Raw genomic sequence first — 22500 nt, forward strand, 5'->3', positions numbered from 1 at the left:
TGAAGGGGCGGGAGGAGGCGGCCGAGGCAGACGGGGTCACGGCTGATGAGGGGGTGACTGCGTCCTCGGAGGAGGGGACCTGCCAACACGACAAGCAGAGACGGTGTTAGCAATGGGCAGGGTTCCTTCAAATGCCAACAAGTCAAATTTTAGACCTTTTTTAGACCTCTTTGAATATCATTTTAGACCTATTCTCGACACCATATGATAGCTTTTTGTCATCCTCGAGGTGATGAAATTAGGGATTTCACTGCCATACAGACAAAAAAGGAAGCGAATTGGCATTTTTTGATTCCAGCTTGATTCATTTCCGCGTAAATAGACGTGGTCAGACTGATTTCCTTGCAGGATCTCATTTTAAGACCTAGCACCTCATTTTTAGACCGAATAACAGAAATTCGGGACCTTTTTAGGCCTTGTAAATTGGTTTGTTGGATTTTAGACTTTAAGGCTTTTTAAGACCAGCACAGGAACCCTGAATGGGGCTGAATGTTCTGTATGCTGTTGCAGGCTTCGTTCTCCAGAGATCAACACTAATAAAAAAAAGAAGTATCTGGATATCAGAGTCCAGCGCTCCCTCACCTCCCCCCTCTTCTCCTGCCAGTGGTTGGGGCTGAGCCTCTCCTCGGTCTCGGGGGGGACGGGCGGCCCCTCGGCCTCGGAGGGGCTGGAGGCGGAGGAGGAGTCAGAGGGGGGCACGGGGGAGCTGGAGGGGCACTCCACCGGCACCATCATACTGGCGGGCATCAGGGCGTCCACCACGGCATCCCTGAGGGAAGAGACGCGTCCAGTCACAACAACATCCACTGAGGTGATTTCAAATGACAGTAAACAATCTAAAAACTACAAATCAAGGTGAATGGTAAATGGTAAATGGACTGCACTTATATAACGCCTTTTTTCTGCTCCAAAGCGCTTTACAACGGCCTCTCATTCACCCATTCACACACACATTCACACACCAATGGACACTGCCCAAGGACACTTCGACATGTGGCCAGCCGGGGCTCGAACCGCCGATCTGCCAACCTTGTGATCATTAGACAGCGGCTCTACCTCCTGCGCCACAGTCGGTAGAGTGGTACCTAGGTAGGAGTTGGGGGAAGCCTTACCTAGCATACATGATCTGCAGGGCTGACAGCACGTGGGACAGGGCCTGCTGCTTGGCCAGGTTGCCATCCAGAGACAGCAGGATCTTAGCCAGCGACGGGCGGTTGGGCTTCACGTTGTTCTGGCCGCTGGTCTTATTGTTCACCGTCGACGAATCGCTGTCTGACTGCACACCTGGAGAACACAGGTACACAGAGGGAGGAGGGGTTAAGGGTTACCTAGGTTACCTAGGTAGGAGGGGTTAAGGGTTACCTAGGTAGGAGGGGTTAAGGGTTACCTAGGTTACCTAGGTAGGAGGCTCCCAGGGAGTCCCTGGCGGTCTGGAAGAGGACGGGCTCGTGCACGGAGGGCGTGGTCACGTCCACGGTGGTCCAGGCCACGCTGTGGGAGGAGCCACAGGCCACGCGGGTGATCTTCTGCCCCTCCAGGCCCTGCACCAGGGTGGGCTTCCTGTTCACCGTGGTGGTCCCGTTGCCCTGCTGCCCGTGGTCGTTATCGCCCCACGCGTACACCTGCAGGAGGGTTAGGGTTAGGACCACGGAACACACAGATTAAATAAGGGCCTGATGCTCTAGAGGTGGAGGTGGCCAGGCCGGTACAAACCTGTCCTGTCTCAGTGACTAACCTGTCCTGTCTCAGTGACTAACCTGTCCTGTCTCAGTGACTAACCTGTCCTGTCTCAGTGACTAACCTGTCCTGTCTCAGTGACTAACCTGTCCTGTCTCAGTGACTAACCTGTCCTGTCTCAGTGACGGCCAGGCAGTGCAGCGCTCCTACGGCCACATGGACGATCTTCTTGGCCCTCAGGCCCTCCACCATCTGAGGCTTACGCACGTGGACGTCTGTGCCGTGGCCCAGGCGGAAGTAGTCACCTTTGCCCCTGGTGGTCGGAGATAAAACAGTTGTCAATTTAATGATATCGTATTATGACAAAATCAGGAATAAAAGTACCACCATTTATGTTTTAACACTAGAACAGCTTAGTAAAAAAAAGTGTGAGTAAAAAAAAAGTGTTGTATCTTTGCACTCGATCAAATTTCAGGACCCTCCTTTCATGACTTGTCCTAGATATGTGTGTTCTACCACCCAGTATCCTTACATTTTCAAAATCACTTCAGGATAAGCTAGTATGAAGATATTTTGCTGTTTTTCTGTGTAGGAGGCAGGCTAATCTACAAGACGGCTAACTAGTGGTCGTTGTGTGTAAATAGCAGGTTAGCATTGTAAAGAAGGTGGCTCTTTTAGTAGGTAAAAAGGCACGGCTGTTCTAGTGTTAATCCGACATTGTGTCACCGTCATTCAGTTTCTAACAACTTACCAGGTCCAGACCACCCCAGACTTGGTGAGAGCGAGGGAGAACTGAGCGCCACACTCGATCTGACACACGCTCTGCCCGTTGAGCCTCTCGATGTTCTGGGGGATGTTACAGCCCTCGCTGCCCCCCCGGCCCAGCTTACCAAAGTCCCCGTCCCCCCAGGAGAACACACAGCCTGCAGGAGAACAAATATGAAAATTTAGTTTTTTTACATAATCTGATCCATTAGGTGTTTATTAATGCCTGTGTGGTGTTATTTTTAAAATGTTGACATTTATTTGTTAGTAATTAATAAAATACAAAGGTTCCATCTCACAAAACATAATGGAATGTAAAAACGTTGACACTCAATATCTCTGAACTGCCCTAAACGGAGATAGAACCTTATCATTCTAAGCTCACGAACTATAAGGAACCTTATCCATCCAGTCACAGAGAAAACCAAAAGCCAAAACACAGCTTCCACAAAAACACAGAAGCAAACAGTCACAGCTTACCTTCGTCAGTCAGGGCCAGAGTTTGTGCGTCCCGACTCCCACAAGCCACCTGGACAACACGGTGGCCCAGAAGCACCTTCACCTGCGTCACAAACACAGAGAGCAGAGATCTCCATTAACACTAGAATAGCCGTGAGGGAGTAAAAAAGTTCTTATATCTTTGCACTCGATCAAATTTCAGGACCCTCCTTTCATGACTTTATCTAGATATGTGCGTTCTACCACCCAGTATCCTTACATTTTCAAAATCACTTCAGGATAAGATAGTATAAAGCTCTCTACAGTCTCACTTTATCTGCAAGTTCCATGGCAGACCGACAACTACACACACAGAACACTGAAGGAGAAGAGAAGATAGCTAGCAGCAGGTTAACCCAGAGGTTGGGGGGGGGGGTATACTGTACGTACCAGTTTAGGTCTGAGCTGGGTGGTGTTGTCCCCGTGGCCCAGGCGGCCGTACTCCCCCAGGCCCCAGCTGTACAGCTCCCCGCTGGAGGTGATGGCCGCGCTGTGGGAACTGCCACACGCGATGTCCCGGATACGCTTGGTCTTCAGGGCCTCGATGAGGCGAGGCTTGTCACAGTTCCTACAGGGAAGCACATGAAGGCTTTTAGGACTGTTCATCTGTTGATGTTGTTGTTGTTGATGTTGTGGTTGATGTTGTTGATGTTGTTGTTGTTGCGGGGCGGGGCTGTGGCGCAGGAGGTAGAGCCGCCGTCTAATGATCGCAAGGATCGGCAGATCGGCGGTTCGAGCCCCTGCTGGCCACATGTGGAAGTGTCCTTGGGCAAGACACTGAACCCCAAATTGCTCCCAGTGAGCGGTCCGAGCTTGCCTACCTCGCCATTGGTGTGTGAATGTTTGTGTGAACGGGTGAATGAGAGGCCGCCGTAAAGCGCTTTGGATAAAGGCGCTATATAAGTGCAGTCCATTTTGTTGAAACACTGTGGTGAGGACTTACATTCTAAATGGTAAATGGACTGCACTTATATAGCGCTTTTTTGCTGCTCCAAAGCGCTTTACAACGGCCTCTCATTCACCCGTTCACACACACATTCACACACCAATGGCGGCAAGCTGCCATGCAAGGCGCCGGCCCGCTCACTGGGAGCAATTTTGGGGTTCAGTGTCTTGCCCAAGGACACTTCGACATGTGGCCAGCCGGGACTCGACTCGAACCGCCGATCTGCCAACCTTGTGATCATTAGACGGCGACTCTACCTCCTGCGCCACGGCCGCCCCACAGTTGTGGAACACTGTGGTGAGTCAGACTTACATTCTGCTGAAGTGTGTGTGTGTGTGTGTGTGTGTGTGAGTCAGACTTACATTCTGCTGAAGTGTGTGTGTGTGTGTGTGCGTGTGTGTGTGTGTGTGTGTGTGTGTCAGACTCACATTCTGCTGAAGTGTGTGTGTGTGTGTGTGTGTGTGTGTGTGTGTGTGTGTGTGAGTCAGACTCACATTCTGCTGAAGTGACCCAGCTTGCCGTCGTCCCCCTCCCCCCAGGAGAACACCTTGCCGTCCACCGTCAGCGCCATGGCGTGGCGCCCGCCGCTGTGCACCGCCACCTTCTTCACCACGTAGTTGCTGAGGGCGGTGACCTGGCGGGGGATGGGGATGGTGCCGCTGGACAGGCCCAGGCCCAGGCGCCCGTTGGTGGCCTCACCGCACGCGTAGACCTTCCCCTCCACCGTCACTGAGACAGAGACACTCCAGTTACACACTATTAACTCAGTTACACACACACTATTAACTCACTGTTAACTCAGTTACACACACACTATTAACTCACTGTTAACTCAGTTACACACACACTACTAACTCACTATTCACATTCATTTTACTGTGAAGCACTTTGGCTCAGCATTGCTGTACGTAAATGAGCTATACAAATAAAGTTGACTTGACTTGACTTGACCTGTAACCTACTGACATACACCTTACTGACACCTGTCACCTACTGACATACACCTTACTGACACCTGTCACCTACTGACATACACCTTACTGACACCTGTGACCTACTGACATACACCTTACTGACACCTGTCACCTACTGACATACACCTTACTGACACCTGTCACCTACTGACATACACCTTACTGACACCTGTCACCTACTGACATACACCTTACTGACACCTGTGACCTACTGACATACACCTTACTGACACCTGTCACCTACTGACATACACCTTACTGACACCTGTCACCTACTGACATACACCTTACTGACACCCGTAACCTACTTACCCGCAAAGAGACTCTTGGATCCGCCCGCCACCTGCACCACGTTGAGGGCAGAGAGGGTTTCAGAGAAGGACGGCACCTTGATCTGGGCAGAACACAAAAACACACGAGTTTGGTTGTGTGTGCGTGAGTGTGTGTGTGTGTGTGTGTGTGTGTGTGTGGGTGTGGGTGTGCGTGTGCGTGTGCGTGCGTGCGTGTGTGCGTGCGTGCGTGCGTGCGTGCGTGGGTGTGTGCGGGTGTGTGTGGGTGTGTGTGTGGGTGTGTGTGGGTGTGTGTGGGTGTGTGTGTGTGTGGTTGTGTGTGTGTGCGGTTGTGTGTGTGTGTGTGTGTGTGTGTGTGTGTGTGTGTGTGTATACTCTAGACATCGTGTCACTAAAGCAGGCTTGGTTACCTTAGAGCCCTTGAGTCCTCCCAGCTGGTCCTTGTCGTTCAGGCCCCAGACAAACACCTTGGTCCTGATGGTGGCCGCTGACTCCAGGCCTGAGGACTTCTTCCGTGCCAGACTAGAGATGCAGAGGACAGATAACCAGGATGTAATACCACTGTCGGGATTTTATCAAAAGTGATGGTCTTGAAGATACAGATGACAAACGACAGACTCAGAGATCTCTTTCTTAGTTTAATGAATACGACCGGTCGGTAGGAAGTATAGGGTTCAGAAAAGTATAAAGTCCACATACATGAGTTTATATAGTCTTCAGAGACAAATAACTGTTATTCAGCCTATAGGATTTGTACACGTTCAATTACATAAGCGTCCTATATGAATATTAAGCAGTATGGTTCGAGGCCATTATGTACACACAGAAACTGGACACTGAGACACTTTAGGTCAAAGCTCACCTTAAAGTGGTCGTAACTCTCTAGTAAAGTCAGGGTCTGTCTTAGGGCTCTTACTAACAACAGATGATAGAGGACCCCAAGAAGAAGTCCAACCACAGTTCAACGACACAAACAAAGCTTGTCAACTTGCTAGGGAGAGTGAGCATGTGAAACCACTTAATGACTTATGTCTCGACTACTCATTATACAAAATACACTATTCAGTGTTTAATTAAATAAAACAAAACTAAAACTAGATAAAATACATAGCTTAACTTTCAGCCATTACCCATCACCACCAAACTGATTGTTAATTAATTAACTTTTCCATTTAGCAGACGCTTTTAATCCAAAGCGATTTACAATTACAGATTACAGGGACATTCCCCCTGGAGTAACTGAGGGCTAAGGGCCTTACTCAAGGGCACACTAGTAGCGGTGTGGGTTTCAGGCGGGATTTGAACTGACAATCTTCCGATCACCAGTCTCTCTCTCTCTCTCTCTCTCTCTCTCTCTCTCTCTCTCTCTCTCTCTCTCTCTCTCTCTCTCTCTCTCTCTCTCTCTCTCTCTCTCTCTCTCTCTCTCTCTCTCTCTCTCTCTCTCTCTCTCTCTCTCTCTCTCTCTCTCTCTCTCTCTCTCTCTCTCTCTCTCTCTCTCTCTCTCTCTCTCTCTCTCTCTCTCTCTCTCTCCAATTTCAAAGGGCTTTATTGGCATGGGAAACATACATTTACATTGCCAAAGCATGTGAAGTGTGAAGATAAAAAACAAAAACAAAAAGAATGTAATGTACATACTAGAATAAATAAATAGATTACATACTAGATTACAAATATATTACATACTAGCATAAATAAATGAAATAAAACTTATTTCAATTCTTATGGTGGTTTTAGCCCATTTGATTGCCTTTTTCTATCACAGCAGCTAACAAATCTTGCTGCTGTGTTTGCACATTGCTGTACCTCACCCAGCAGATATGGTAGCCTTTCGACATTGGTCAAGTCCTCAAAGTCTCGCTGGATGTTGGTGATCAGTGGGAAGTATGTGTCCCTGATGTCCTTGTACAGCTGGCAGGTAGTTAAGAAGTGCAGCTCTGTTTCCACCTGGTTTTGTGTGCAGTGGGTGCTCTCTCTCTCTCTCTCTCTCTCTCTCTCTCTCTCTCTCTCTCTCTCTCTCTCTCTCTCTCTCTCTCTCTCTCTCTCTCTCTCTCTCTCTCTCTCTCTCTCTCTGAGTCTTTGCACTTTGTCTTTTTCGAAACTACAAACATGGTTAAACAAGATGGGCAGAGCAGTGAGTAATCAAACTGTTTTGATATCTGAACTAAAATCGCAAGATGGTAAACTTATTAGAGAAGCTCACTGCTTCACTGCTCGAAGTCAGGAGATCCAGCGCAGACTATAGACAACAATGACATCTACCTATTTGGATTTATGATAGCAGGTCATCTCAACCTGCTGTGAAAATTGCTAACCCAAACAACTCATCTCCATTCCGGCACACCCCCTGCTCGGCCCGCAAGGCCGTCTGCAGAAAACTCCACCAGAAGATTCACATGCAAAGATGCCTTCTACACCCCCCCCGTCTCCCATCCCTCATGGACACCTGTTTTGACTGGCCCGATCGAGGTGTTATCGCGATGACACTCTGCGAGATAGTGGACCAGCCAGGAGGGAGCCACAGCATACACACACACACACACACACACACACACGCACACACACAAACACGGACTTCCGTCAAGGACTCATACATACATGGACATGCCCCCCCCCCACCCCATCCCCCCCGCCTTCGCCGCGCCCCCCCACCCCCCTCCCCAGAGTGGCATTTAGTGCCGATTAGATAGCAGATGTTCTACAGAGGGTGATGTAACCCCTCCCCTCCCCTCCCTCCCCTCCCTTCCCCCACCCCTCCCCTTGCTGTTGTGTCTCGTTTCCCCACTCCCCCCCCCCTTCTTGTAATCTTTGGTTGTATATGTTCTATTGTAAAGCGCTTTGAGTTGCATTTCATGTACGAAAGGCGCTATATAAATAAAGCTTTACTTACTTACTTACTTACATCTACAAAAGGAGTCCAACACAATGCTGCCAGGAGCTATGCTGCCACCTAACATTCTGGAACTCTCTGTCTCCTAACATTCTGGAACTCTCTGCCACCTAACATTCTGGAACTCTCTGCCACCTAACATTCTGGAACTCTCTGCCACCTAACATTCTGGAACTCTCTGCCACCTAACACTCTGGAACTCTCTGCCACCTAACATTCTGGAACTCTCTGCCACCTAACATTCTGGAACTCTCTGCCACCTAACATTCTGGAACTCTCTGCCACCTAACATTCTGGAACTCTCTGCCACCTAACATTCTGGAACTCTCTGCCACCTAACATTCTGGAACTCTCTGCTGCCAGGGACTATGCTGCCAGGAGCTATGCTGCCAGGGGCTATGCTACCAGGGACTATGCTGCCAGGGGCTATGCTACCAGGGACTATGCTGCCAGGGGCTATGCTACCAGGGACTATGCTACCAGGGACTATGCTACCAGGGACTATGCTGCCAGGGACTATGCTACCAGGGACTATGCTGCCAGGAGCTATGCTACCAGGGACTATGCTACCAGGGACTATGCTACCAGGGGCTATGCTACCAGGGACTATGCTACCAGGGACAATGCTACCAGGGACTATGCTACCAGGGGCTATGCTACCAGGGACTATGCTACCAGGGACTATGCTACCAGGGGCTATGCTACCAGGGACTATGCTACCAGGGACAATGCTACCAGGGGCTATGCTACCAGGGGCTATGCTACCAGGGGCTATGCTACCAGGGACTATGCTACCAGGGGCTATGCTACCAGGGACTATGCTACCAGGGACTATGCTACCAGGAACTATGCTACCAGGGACTATGCTACCAGGAGCTATGCTACCAGGAGCTATGCTAACAGGGACAATGCTAACAGGGACTATGCTACCAGGGGCTATGCTGCCAGGAGCTATGCTAACAGGGACTATGCTACCAGGGGCTATGCTGCCAGGAGCTATGCTAACAGGGACTATGCTACCAGGGACTATGCTACCAGGGACTATGCTACCAGGGACTATGCTACCAGGGACTATGCTACCAGGAGCTATGCTACCAGGAGCTATGCTACCAGGGACTATGCTACCAGGGACTATGCTACCAGGGACTATGCTGCCAGGAGCTATGCTACCAGGAGCTATGCTACCAGGGACTATGCTACCAGGAGCTATGCTACCAGGGACTATGCTGCCAGGAGCTATGCTACCAGGGACTATGCTACCAGGGGCTATGCTACCAGGGACTATGCTACCAGGAGCTATGCTACCAGGGACTATGCTGCCAGGAGCTATGCTACCAGGAGCTATGCTACCAGGAGCTATGCTACCAGGAGCTATGCTACCACCTAACATTCTGGAACTCTCTGCCACCTAACATTCTGCTGCCAGGGGCTATGCTACCAGGGGCTATGCTGCCACCTAACATTCTGGAACTCTCTGCCACCTAACACTCTGGAACTCTCTGCCACCTAACACTCTGGAACTCTCTGCCACCCAACACTCTGGAACTCTCTGCCACCTAACACTCTGGAACTCTCTGCCACCTAACACTCTGGAACTCTCTGCCACCTAACACTCTGGAACTCTCTGCCACCTAACACTCTGGAACTCTCTGCCACCCAACACTCTGGAACTCTCTGCCACCTAACATTCTGGAACTCTCTGCCACCTAACAAACGCAATATTGACACTCTCACCACTTTCAAATCCAGTCTTGGCTTACTTGGTTTGATCTCCTGTATTTTGTCTCATTTTGCTGTTTTTATCTCATTTTGCTTTGTTGATTTTAATGTTTTGATATGTGGTTTTAAACTGTCTTGTAAGGTGTCCTTGAGAGCCTTGAAAGGCGCCCATAAATAAAATGTATTATTATTATTATTATTATTGTTATTATTGTTATTATTATTATTATGAATATTATGATTATTATTACTAGTATTATTGTTATTGTTATTATTATTATTGTTATTATTATTATTATTATTATTATTATGATTACTATTATTATTATTATTATGATTACTATTATTATTATTATTATTATTATTATCATTATTATTATTATTATCATTATTACCTCCCAGTGGCGGTCTTGTCGTCGTCCTCCTCCTCGTTGTCGGAGGCCAGGAACGGGACGGTGGCCAGGTCCTCGTCCTCGGCTCGTACGCGGCCCACGATGCCCAGGCCGTGGATCTTACAGTCGATGCCGGAGCTGCGGCACTGCTTGATGGCGATCTCAATGTACCTGTGATACTGGAGGAGGGCGGCACACCGGTTACACTCACGCACGTGATACAGTGGTTACGCTCACGCACGTGATACAGTGGTTATGCTCACGCACGTGATACACTGGTTATGCTCACGCACGTGATACAGAGTACAAAACTGCTGTGCTGTATTTTCATTGTAGAACGATACGAGAAGTCTTGAAGAGTGTTGTTGGTATACTCTGTTTGGATATTGAATAAAAACGGTTAATAATACAGGGTTCCTACAAGTTTCAACAAGTCAAATTTAAGACCTTTTGTAGACCTCTTCGAATAGAATTTTTGGCCTATTCGCGACACCATATGATAGCTTTTTGTCATCCTCGAGGTGATGAAATTAGGGATTTCACTGCCATACAGACAAAAAAGGAGTGAATTGGCATTTTTTTGGTTCCAGCTTGATTAATTTCCTTGCAGGATCTCACTTTTAAGACCTAGCACCTAATTTCTCGGCCAAATAATTGAAATTTGAGACCTTTTTAGGCCTTATAATTTGGATTGCTGGATTTTAGACTTTAAGGTTAGTCAACCAACCTCAGTACAATCGTTGAGCAGGGGCACGGTGGTGTCGGTTGGGTTGATGTTGATCGTCTTCAGCTCAATCAGGTTGTTCAGAGAACTGCCGCCTACGGAGGAGAGACACAACTGTCTTGAGTATCCTACTGTCACTGGCACAAAACCTTGATGAAACACATGGAAAACATACTGAAGCAGTCTGTCAAAAAACATCTAAATAGCTCTTTACCTGACACGACCACCAGCGAGGGCATATAGCTGCTGTCTGCAGGATCCACCACCAACTTCAGCTTGTGGACCAGAACATCCGGAAAGAGCTCCAGACGGATCCAGTGCTGCGGAGGGAGAAACCGTCAAACAGAACCGCTTCTACCAGGCTACACCAACACTTCTACCAGGCTACACCAACAGGTGCCTTACAAACCACGACAGACAAAACCACTTCTACCAGGCTACATTTACATTTACATGTTTGGCATCTAGCAGACGCCTTATTCCAAAGCGACTTACAATCAATACATTTGAATACTAAGCATGTGAATCAGCAGTCCACTATTCGTTGCAGGAAGAGTAATCCAGCTCAGGCCCGGGGCCATTGATAGAAGGAAAAACCTTCTCCTATCACCTTCTTCTAAACCTAGGTTGTTTTTTTTGCTTTTTTATATACTGGAGAAACAGAGAAACAGTACAAGGGGGTCAATAGAAGTTTTTAGGGGACACAGTAGAGGGGAAAAGCGGGCGTCTTCAGGAGATGCAGTGCTGGGGGGTAGTAGATGTCTCAGGAGGAGCAGTTAATATGAGAGATGGAGGTCTTCAGTCTACACCAACAGGTGCCTTACAAACCACAACAGACAAAACTGTGGCGAACACCTGCATAGGAACAGACTGTACGGATTCCTCCACTACTCAAGTTTAGCCGACGTTCTTTATCAGGGTTCCTACAAGTTTCAACAAGTCACATTTAAGACCTTTTTAGACCTTTTTTAGACCTCTTTGGATAGCATTTTAGACCTATTCGCGACACCATATGATAGCTTTTTGTCATCCTGGAGGTGATGAAATTAGGGATTTCACTGCCACACAGACAAAAAAGGAAGCGAATTGGCATTTTTTGGGGGTTCCAGCTTGATTAATTCCCACCTAAATAGACGTGGTCGGACTGATTTCGTTGCAGGATCTAATTTTTAAGACCTGGCACCTCACTTTAAGACCGAATAACTGAAATGTGAGGGCTTTTTAGGCCTTGTGAATCGGATTGCTGGATTTTAGCCTTTACGGCTTTTTAAGACCAGCGCGGGAACCCCGTTTAAGCTGAGAGTTTGAACGCGGCCCTGCAGCCCGGCGGCACCCACCTTCCCCTGCGAGCCGGACGACTGCCAGCACTGCTCGTTGCTGTCGATGAGGCGCGACGCCTGGTTGACAGACGACGACACGTTGAGGCTCTTGACGGCGCGAGACCACTCGTCTATCAGCATCCCCCGCTGGCTGCTGTGGTGCCGCTTCAGCTGCTTCCCCGAACGCCCGCAGAACGCAGGAGACTGGCCTGGTGGGAGAGGGAGAGAGAGAACACAATGAACATCACACACACACACACACACACACACACATTATATTCTCTCACCCACACAGACACAGACACAGAGAGACACAGAGACACACAGAGACACAGACATACAGACACATAGAGAAACAGAGACACAGACACAGAGACAAAGAGACACAGACAAAGAGACACAGAGACACAGACAAAGAGACACAGAGACACAGACACAGAGACAAAGAGACACAGAGACACAGACACAGAGACAAAGAGACACAGAGACACAGACACAGAGACAAAGAGACACAGAGACACAGACACAGAGACAAATAAACACACACACAGAGACACAGATGACACACAGACACAGACACACAGACAGACACAGACACAGACACACACAGACACACACACAGACACACACAGACACACACACACACACACACACACACACACACACACAGGTCTCAGAGTGTTTGACTGACCTGGCTCGTTGATTCGGCCAAAGGAGTGTCTGGTGTTGTGTTTGCGGGTCTTGAAGCAGTTCTCACAGAAGTCAAAGTCGTCACAGTTTTTGCATTTGAACCTGGGGCCGTTGATGGGGAACATCTGGCAGCCGTCACACCTGAGAGAGACAACAGAGGGCTCAGAGGTTATGACCAGTGTCAATGGGTACATATAATAACATGGTAACAGGAACAGTGGCTGGAAATTGTCCAAGACATGTTTGTTATGGAAAAGATGACATACCTTTTGAGACTCAAAATCAATATATTTGAAAAATACATTTGTATGAAACGTGACACCTCCTAATTTACTACCCATTCAGAATATATGACCAGTAACATGTTGATTGAAACACCTCCGGACTTCTTATTTCTTCTTATTTTCTCCCTTTTTTCCTACTTTTTTTTTTCTTTTCCTTTTCACTTTCTTACCCCTCTGTTTAGGGGTTATGCTATTTTTCTTTACTCTTTGTTTTATCATAAGATGTAGATATGATGTTCTGTCCATGTCTATGCTGAAACCCAATAAAAACTCAAGTGATGCCCCGCGGTGGCGTAGCGGTCTAAGCATTAGCCACTAGTGCAAGCTGCCCACCGGGGACTGGGATCGAATCCCGGTCTCGCCAGACCCGGATATGGCCGAGGCACACGGGGAGCGGCATATTGAGCGGCCGCTCCAGAGGGCGGTATAGCACTATTTCCGGACAAGGATCCGTCGCGCAACAGCGCCCCCGGGGTGCCGGAATAACGGTGCTGGGCTCGAGGAGCCAGTCAGCTAGTCTGCCTGGCGGTCTCCTCTGGGGCTGCCGGCCACGGGGTCGTGCGGCGGATCCTACGCAATAGGCAGGGGATAATTGGATGCTAGGTTGGGTTCAATTGGATACCAAATTGGGTGAAAAAGGGATAAAATCTGAAAAACATTTTTTTTTTTTTTTTTTTAAACTCAAGTGATAACATGGCAGATGTGGTGTCAGTTGTGCAGTCGTACCGGACTCCTGGGTGCACGCTGGGCACCAGCTCCATCTCAGACAGCAGGCCGGTCCAGTGGCTCTGCTGAGGGAAGTCCACGATCACGTCCTTCCCGTTGGCGCTGAAGGCTGAACAACAAAACAAAAACACAGGGACGCTTGTTTAGATTAGACTTATTTGCACCTACAACAACATGAACCAAAAAAAGCAACCTGTCCTAAACAGTGTTAATTCTGTCAGGCTTTTTAGTCACTTAGTCTTTGGTGTTTAGATGAAGATGCACACCAGTTCTAGTCACACCAAGTCACCTCCATTTCTCTTAGTTCCAGTCCAGTTCCAGTTGATGAAAACTGAAAACATTCCAGTGCAGTCTCAGTTCAGTAGTCAGCGACGAAAACTCTACTAAAATGTTTTGGGAGTTTTTGTGGACTGAGACTGCACTGGAATGTTTTCAGTTTTCATCAACTGGAACTGGACTGGAACTAAGAAACATGGAGGTGACTTGGTGTGACTAGAACTATTAACACTGGTCCCAAACTGTATAGTAAAAGAGACAGTCTTACCCTTGACCACTCCCACACTCCTGTGAGTCACAGAGCCCCACTTATACTTTGGTGTCGTGACGGTGGGTTTCACTCTCACTTTGTCCCCGATCTTGATATGGGAAGGAGAGCTCTGCGGTGGGAACCCTGGAGAAAGGAAAGGACAAAAACAACATGTTCATGAGATACAGAAACATACATCATTCAGTACCAGCACACATTCACCCATTCACACACACATTCACACACCAATGGCGGCCAAGCTGCCATGCAAGGCGCCGGCCCCGCTCACTGGGAGCAATTTGGGGTTCAGTGTCTTGCCCAAGGAAACTTCGACATGTGGCCAGCCGGGGTTCGAACCTCCGATCTGCCAACCTTGCGATCATTAGACGGCGACTCTACCTCCTGCGCCACAGCCGCCCCCCCAGGGTGGGTCCATTGAGCAAAACCGGATCCAAATCAGAGCTAAAAGCAGCGCGTACCTAGCAGCTCGGTGTGGATGTAGCGGACCCAGTACGTCCCTCCCTTCTGCTGCCAGTCACACTGCACGTTCAGGTCGTGGAGTCCGTCTCTGTCCAGCTTGATGACCTTCCCGACGTCTCCCTCGTACACTTCCTCGTACGTCCTACAGCACTTCACCATCATCCCCACCTGCACAGAGGAGGTCAAGGGTCAAGGGTCAGACAGACAGGCAAACCCTCTCTGATGCATCCACAATACTTTTTATACCATCTTAAGTAAAACAGTGCCCTTACCTGGATGTTCTCTCTCACATACACAGCGTAATCATCGTTGCTCTGGAAGTCCGACCTCTTCTTAAACGTCTGGCTCTCAGTCACCACCGCGCCGGGAGGCTGGAGAGGCATCAGTATTTATAAATGGACTGCACTTACATAGCGCCTTTTATCCAAAGCGCTTTACAACGGCCTCTCATTCACCCATTCACACACACATTCAAACACCAATGGCGGCAAGCTGCCATGCAAGGCGCCGGCCGGCCCGCTCACTGGGAGCAATTTTGGGGTTCAGTGTCTTGCCCAAGGACACTTCGACATGTGGCCAGCCGGGGCTCGAACCGGCGATCTGCCAACCTTGCGATCATTAGACGGAGGCTCTACCTCCTGAGACACAGCCGGCCCACAATACCGGTATACCGAGCTAGAGCTAGCGTAGCATAGCGTACCATGGGGAAGGCAGGCTCCGGCTCCTCCAGCTCCTCCAGCACCTCCTCGTCCGAGTACTCGTCCGACACCGTCTCTGCGTCCGACACCTCCGTGGCGGGAACGTCTGGGTGGTCCAGCAGCCAGCCTACCAGGGCCTCCACGCCTGAGGAGACGCATCAGTTAATGTCTGTCCTCGTGCACACCCACGCCCGTGTACACATACATACACACACACACACACACACACAGACACACACACAGACACACAGACACAGACACAGACACACCCACGCCCGCGTACACATACACACATCATCACACCCATACACTCAGTGTTGCTGAGTGTAACATTCTGAAACATCACATTCAAGCACCTTTCAAGACTCAATTCCTTCAAATTCAAGGACCCCACACGGCATAGTTTGAGACAGATCTAGATGAGAATTTATATAACAGGAATGACCATGAACGGTTTTCAAACCTAACGGAAATCTAAAATCTAGCTAACTAATTAACCTTAGTAACAACTAGTATGGTTGTTTTATTCCCTTCTACATGTTACCTATACTTTCTTTTAGAGAGAGAGAGAGAGAGAGAGGGGAATTCAAGCACGTTCAATGACCCATGTCGATTTTCAAAAACTTTCAAGGCCTTGATTAATTATTTTTGCTCAAATTCACAAACTTTCAAGGATTTCAAGGACCCGTGGTTGGAACCCTGGTCGCCGTACCTGGCACCCCAGAGGCGCTGCCGGTGGTCCCGGACAGAGACTTGAGGGCGAACTCGACGTTCTTCCTCTGGAAGCCCATGTCCATGAGCTGCAGCACGATGGGCAGCGGGGGGGCGGGCGAGGCCTTCTGCTTCTTCTGCTTGGGCGGCCGGACGTGCTGCACCGTGACGGGCGTGGTCGCCTCGCTGGAGCTGCTGTCCTCGAACTGCGGCGAGGAGGGGTGGGTGGACTCCACCGCCAGGTACTGACACACCGCCAGGGCGGCGGCCTGAAGACAGGCAGCAATACACAGGATCACTCAGGGTTCAACAATTCGTGACGTTAGAATTATACGGTTCTATCTCCATTTTTGGTCAGAATTTAGTTTTTTTTTTACATAATCTGATCCATTAGGTGTTTATTAACGCCTGTGTGGTGTTATTTTTTTTAAATGTTGACATTTTTTGAGTTAGTAATTAATAAAATACAAAAGGTTCCATCTCACAAAACATAAAGGAATGTAAAAACTTTGACGCTCAATATCTCTGAACTACCCTAAACGGAGATGGAACCTTATCATTCTAAGCTCACGGATTCCAACATCATGTTATTCCCGAAGCATAACGAAGGATTTCCAGCACATCTCAAGATGATCAGATCTGAGTGAGATTAGAGTTAAAACGGCTTGTTTTGTTTGTGGTTCTTCTCACCTCCAGCTCCTGTCGGTCGAAGATGGCCTTGATGGGGGAGGGCTGCGTGGCGGCGGAGAGCAGCTGCTGCAGCAGGATGAGGGGGGGCAGGGGACCCTCGGGAGACAGGTCCCCCACGTCTGGAGACGACGCCACCGGGTCCTCTGCACAGACAGACAGACAGACAGACAGACAGACAGACAAACAGACAAAAAGACAAACAAATAGTAAATGGACTGACTTATATAGCGCCTTATTCCAATGGCCTCTCATTAGACCTAATTAGAACAAATCCCTTGCATTTAATCCCTTGCATTTTTAGGCCTTATAAATCGGATTGCTGGATTTTAGACTTTAAGGCTTTTTAAGACCAGCGCGGGAACCCTGAGGCTAACCTCCCCATACACCAGGCTCTGATCCCGGCTCAGTGCTCAGGTGGCTGGGTTGGTAGAGCGTGGCGCTGACAATGCTTAGGTTGTGAGTTCGATTCCCGCTGGGATCATATATACTAAGTAAGTGGTTTTGGCTAAGCGACAGCTAAATGGCATATATTCTATGTGGGAACACGGTACATGTGGGAAAACTAGGGTTAGGGTTAGGTGCTACGTCGACTTGGTACATGCTGGCATGTCTAACCCTAACCCTAATCCTATCCCTATCCCTAACCCTAACCCTAACCTTAACCGTAGCACCCTAGCACCTAACCCTAACCCTAGTTTTCCCACATGTACCGTATTCCCACATATTCTATGTCAGTGCTCACCGCTGGGGCTGGGCCCTGCGTCCAGCACGGCGGCCTGGGAGAGGATATTGCGTAGTTTGTCCTGGTGGGGCAGCAGCGCCCTGGCGGCCTTCAGCACGTACAGCCTCAGCTGCTGGCAGCGCAGCAGGTGGACGTCCACCTGGTCAGCTAAGGGGAGACACAATCTTGTTTTTCTGAGTGGGGCAGTCCCACTCATATTTTTCATTTTATTGGCCAGATAGAGTGAAGACAGACAGGAAAGTATGAGAAGAAGGGAGAGAGAGAGGACATGTCAGCAGGGCATGGGCCGGATTCGAACCCATGCCGACATGGGCATGTGTGTGCACTGTAGACCGCGGTGCTGGACCACTGGACCACCCCAGGCCACCACACAGACACACTCTTACCCGCCGGACCGGGATTCTGTTTCCAAACAACATACACAACAATAATATTTAGATCCGTTATTTCAGTGAAATAACCTCTATAGTAAAATATTCTGAGCCAAAGGAAACAGTTGAGCTGTGAATATGTGGTCCGGTTACTGACAGGAACAATATAAACCAATGAGCCCTGACAAACAGGATGGATAGTTCATTTGCGGATTTGATATTGTGAAATATGTGTAAAGTTAAGCAACACAGAGACTTATTTACTAGTTGACGAGCTAGGTAAAACATTTTTGAATATAGATATTTTTAGGGTTAGGAGAGAGAGAGAATTCAAGCACTTTCAATGGACCTGGATGTCTATTTTCAAAAACCTTTAAGAACCTTGATTTATTTTCTCGCAAATTCACAAACCTTCAAGGATTTCAAGGACCTGTGGGAAGGAACCCTGCTGACTAAACATTAATCTGACTGTCATGAAACCCCTGGGTAGCATATTAATATGTAGTAGCGAGCGTGTCGTCCTGGGTAGCGTATGTGTTAGCGAGCGTGTCGTCCTGGCTAAGCCTACCTGTCAGGCCTCGGCTGAGGGACTTCTTCATGCGCTGTTTCTCCAGCCTGCTGCCCGCCAGGTTGACCAGCTGGGCCCAGACCGCCAGCATGGGCTCTGTGAAGGGCAGGTTCTGAACGCTGAAGGCCACCACGGGGAGCTAGGGAGCAACACAACATTACCACCACTGAGTTACTGTCACTGTGTGTGTGTGTGTGTGTGTGTGTGTGTGTGGTGTGGTGTGTCTGTGTGTGCGTGTGTGTGTGTCTCTGTCTCTGTCTCTGTCTCTGTGTGTGTGTGTGTGTGTGTGTGTGTGTGTGTCTCTGTCTCTGTCTCTGTCTCTGTGTGTGTGTGTGTGTGTGTGTGTGTGTGTGTATGTGTGTGTGTGTGTGTGTGCGTGCGTGTGCGTGTGTGTGTGTGTGTGTGTTAGGGCTGTTACGATTAGTCGACGTCATCGACGTCATCGACTACGTCAATACGTCGGTTTGCGTAATATGCGTCGGTTAGTCGTAAATAAACAAAATGGCGTTTTTTTTTTTTTTTTTTAAACCTTTATTTTACCAGGCGAGACAATTAAGTGTATGAGTGAAAAATGGATAGCTACTAGCCAATGTTACACAAGCAATGTAGCTCACCACAGTTCGTATGTCTTGTCTTCTGGTGTTAGTAACGTTAGCTATGTAGCTGGCTAGCTACGGTAGCCTATTGTCATTGTGGTGCGAGCACCTACTGTACGTTATCTAGCTCGTAGCTCGCATGCTACGTTAGCATCAATTTAGCTAATCATAACATAGCAGCGAGAGTAACGTTAGCTATAGCAGTGAGGTGGAGACAAATAAGTTTTTTTAATTTTATTTTTTTTTCGAACAGCACAAAAATGATCGTTAGACTTATCGATAAATTAGTCGTTAGACTAATCGACTAATCGATAAAATAATCGCTAGATTAATCGTTAGAAAAATAGTCGTTTGGGACAGCACTAGTGTGTGTGTGTGTGTGTGGCAGGTTCTGAACGCTGAACGCCACCACGGGAAGCTAGGGAACAAGCACAATGTTACCACAACTGTAACACAACTGTGTGTGTGTGTGTGTGTGTGTGTGTGTGTGTGTGTGTGTGTGCGTGTGCGTGTGTGTCTGTCTGCGTCTGTGTCTGTGTATGTGTGTGTGTGTGTGTGTGTGTGTGTGCGTCTGCGTACCGGTCTGAGCTGGCTGAGCAGACACACCCGGCAGGTCCTCATCTCGTGGAACTGCACGGTGATCCGTCCCCTGGGCGTGATGCGGGTCACCGTGCCCTCCCCGTACTCCTCCTGCACCACCTGACCGCCCAGCCTCAGACGCCCGTCGATGCCGCCGATCACCGCCAGCACGGCCATCAGGCTGCCCACCCGGGGGCCCTCCGGGTCAGGGAAGTGCTCCTCCAGGAGCACCTGCAGACCAGGAGAGAGAGACAGGGTAGATACAGGAATCTTGAGGTTAATTTGAAAGTGACAGTTGGATCTAAGTGACAGTTGACACTAGAACAGCCGTGTCTATGTTACCTACTCAGGGTATATACAGGAATCTTGAGGTTAATTTCAATACCTTTCTAAGACTTTTTAAAGACCTTTGTCAATATTTTTCCAGACCTCACCGCCACTTCGAGCTGTAACCGTTTACATCAGTGACACCTTTAACTTCACAGTTTTAGTAGTATTAGTTGTAATACTTTTCAAGACACCACGGATACCCTGGCGAGAGCGAGAGGGGGGGATGGTGACATTTTCAACATGACCAAATGAGTCTTCAAAACGATGTGAATGGTAAATGGTAAATGGACTGACTTGTATAGCATCAGTTGTGTTCATGTGTGTAACCATGTGTTAACAGTGTAAGCATGAACAACTATTGCTAATAGAGCTAAAAATATATATCAATGTAGGAGAGCAGGAGAACCCCTCATGAAGTCATGACTCCATTAGTAATGACTCCATTCCGGGGGGGGTGGCTGTGGTTCAGGAGGTAGAGCCGCCATCTAATGATCGCAAGGTCGACAGATCGGCGGTTCGAGCCCCGGCTGGCCACATGTCGAAGTGTCCTTGGGCAAGACACTGAACCCCAAATTGCTCCCAGTGAGCGGGCCGGCCGGCGCCTTGCATGGCAGCTTGCCGCCATTGGTGTGTGAATGTGTGTGTGAATGGGTGAATGAGAGGCCCTTGTAAAGCGCTTTGGATAAAGGCGCTATATAAGTGCAGTACATTTAATGACTCCTGCCTACCGCTTCAGAGTGCCGGCCTGCCATGACGTCTCCGATGCAGCTGAGCTGGGAGTTGATGTAGTCGTTGATGAGGCCGTTCCATTGGCCCAGGGAGTGCAGCGTGCGCAGCACCGCGACGATCTCCTCCGCCAGCGTGCTGCTGTGAGTGGCTGTGAGGGAGGCCTGGGGGCGGGACTTCCTTCTCCGCAGGGATCCCTCTGAGAGTGGGGACAGGGACAGGAGGACACACATTACAGACAAGGGGGGGGGGGCACTTTATTTGTCACATGCACAGAAATACAAAGTAAAACATGCAGTGAAATGAAACGGGACTAGACACTCAACACTGTACACTGTCCCAGAGAAGAAAGAGACAATAGTAACAATAAAAGACACAGGACATAAGAGACATAAAGTACTGAACATAAAGTGCTGTGCAAGTAGCAACAAATCCTTACAATTTTAAAAAGGCAGTAGCCTAGCGCAGTACAAGGGAACCAATATAAAAACCAGTTAATAAATAGGTGTGCTTTAAGAGATAAATATGTGTGCTGTTAATAAATAAATAAATAAATAAATAGGTGTGCCGCGGTCTTTCTACCTCGACTGTCTTTCGTTTAGCATGCGGACGGCCCGGGGGGAGAAACTATTTTTGAGCCTTTCTGTTCTTGCCTCCAGGCTACCAAGGCGTCTTCCTGATTTCAGCAGGGTGGACAGGCTAGAATTGGGGTGTGTGGCATCTTTCCAGATTTTGTGAGCTCTCGCTGTCACCCGACAGCAGATTCTAAAGACACATCCTCCATACTGTATGACATTTCAAAAAAAGTGCGTCTTTAGGGAAAAGCCTGAGGGTTGGAACCAGGCCAGCACACTCAAATGCTCCACCACATAAACTTTAGTCTAACTAAGACAGACAGCATTTCGTGATCTTAGAATGATAAGGTTCTATCTCCGTTTAGGGCAGTTCAGAGATATTTGAGCGTCAACGTTTTTACATTCCATTATGTTTTGTGAGATGGAACCTTCGTATTTTATTAATTACGAACTCAAAAATGTCAACATTTTAAAAATAACACCACACAGGCATTAATAAACACCTAATGGATCAGATTATGTAAAAAAAAACTCAATTTTGACAAAAATGGAGATAGAACTTTATAATTCTAACGTCACGATTTGTTTATAATACAGACAGACAACATCCCGTTCCCAAAGGTGCCACGGTGCCGTACGTACCTCTGAGGAGGGGCAGGTCAGAGGAGCAGGTGCTCAGCAGACTCCCCAGGAACCCAAACAGCTTCTCTACCAGGAACTTCATGTCGTGAGAACGCTCCGTCTTGTCCCAGGACGGCAGCACTGCCTGCAGCAGGCGGAGGGCCAGGATCTGGGAGGAGAAGGAGGAGGAGGAGGAGGAGGGGGGGGGGAGGAGGAGGAGGAGGAGAGGGGAGGAGGGAGGAGGAGGAGGAGGAGGAGGAGGAGAGGGGAGGAGGGAGGAGGAGGAGAGGGGAGGAGGGAGGAGGAGGAGGAGGAGGAGAGGGGAGGAGGAGGAGGAGGAGGAGGAGGGGGAGGAGGAGGAGGAGGAGGAGGGGGTGGGGGAGGAGGAGGAGGAGG

At 48.8% G+C, this 22500-nt stretch overlaps 1 protein-coding gene across 1 annotated transcript in view; it reads right to left on the bottom strand.

Annotated features, from left to right (window-relative positions):
- The window catches only part of herc2 (HECT and RLD domain containing E3 ubiquitin protein ligase 2), a 102147-nt gene that overhangs the window by 25718 nt on the left and 53929 nt on the right, over positions 1 to 22500 (bottom strand). The window contains exons 40-67 of the mRNA XM_080535446.1: positions 22126 to 22273; positions 20911 to 21107; positions 19853 to 20083; positions 18678 to 18816; positions 17739 to 17885; positions 16997 to 17139; positions 16308 to 16575; positions 15598 to 15740; positions 15170 to 15268; positions 14897 to 15065; positions 14436 to 14561; positions 13892 to 14000; positions 12883 to 13022; positions 12210 to 12400; positions 11087 to 11192; positions 10876 to 10967; positions 10152 to 10327; positions 5561 to 5672; positions 5173 to 5254; positions 4381 to 4615; positions 3331 to 3508; positions 2923 to 3004; positions 2429 to 2600; positions 1846 to 1990; positions 1397 to 1622; positions 1113 to 1284; positions 583 to 769; positions 1 to 79 (exon numbers count right to left, since the gene is read on the bottom strand). The exon at positions 1 to 79 is cut by the window's left edge and continues 65 nt beyond it. Of these exons, the coding sequence (XP_080391572.1) occupies positions 1 to 79; positions 583 to 769; positions 1113 to 1284; positions 1397 to 1622; positions 1846 to 1990; positions 2429 to 2600; positions 2923 to 3004; positions 3331 to 3508; positions 4381 to 4615; positions 5173 to 5254; positions 5561 to 5672; positions 10152 to 10327; positions 10876 to 10967; positions 11087 to 11192; positions 12210 to 12400; positions 12883 to 13022; positions 13892 to 14000; positions 14436 to 14561; positions 14897 to 15065; positions 15170 to 15268; positions 15598 to 15740; positions 16308 to 16575; positions 16997 to 17139; positions 17739 to 17885; positions 18678 to 18816; positions 19853 to 20083; positions 20911 to 21107; positions 22126 to 22273 (4294 nt within the window). The remainder of the gene's footprint in view (positions 80 to 582; positions 770 to 1112; positions 1285 to 1396; positions 1623 to 1845; positions 1991 to 2428; positions 2601 to 2922; positions 3005 to 3330; positions 3509 to 4380; positions 4616 to 5172; positions 5255 to 5560; positions 5673 to 10151; positions 10328 to 10875; positions 10968 to 11086; positions 11193 to 12209; positions 12401 to 12882; positions 13023 to 13891; positions 14001 to 14435; positions 14562 to 14896; positions 15066 to 15169; positions 15269 to 15597; positions 15741 to 16307; positions 16576 to 16996; positions 17140 to 17738; positions 17886 to 18677; positions 18817 to 19852; positions 20084 to 20910; positions 21108 to 22125; positions 22274 to 22500) is intronic.

The sequence above is a fragment of the Nansenia antarctica genome, assembly GCF_963989245.1.
Source record: "Nansenia antarctica genome assembly, chromosome: 7".
NCBI classification, from domain to species: domain Eukaryota; kingdom Metazoa; phylum Chordata; class Actinopteri; order Argentiniformes; family Microstomatidae; genus Nansenia; species Nansenia antarctica.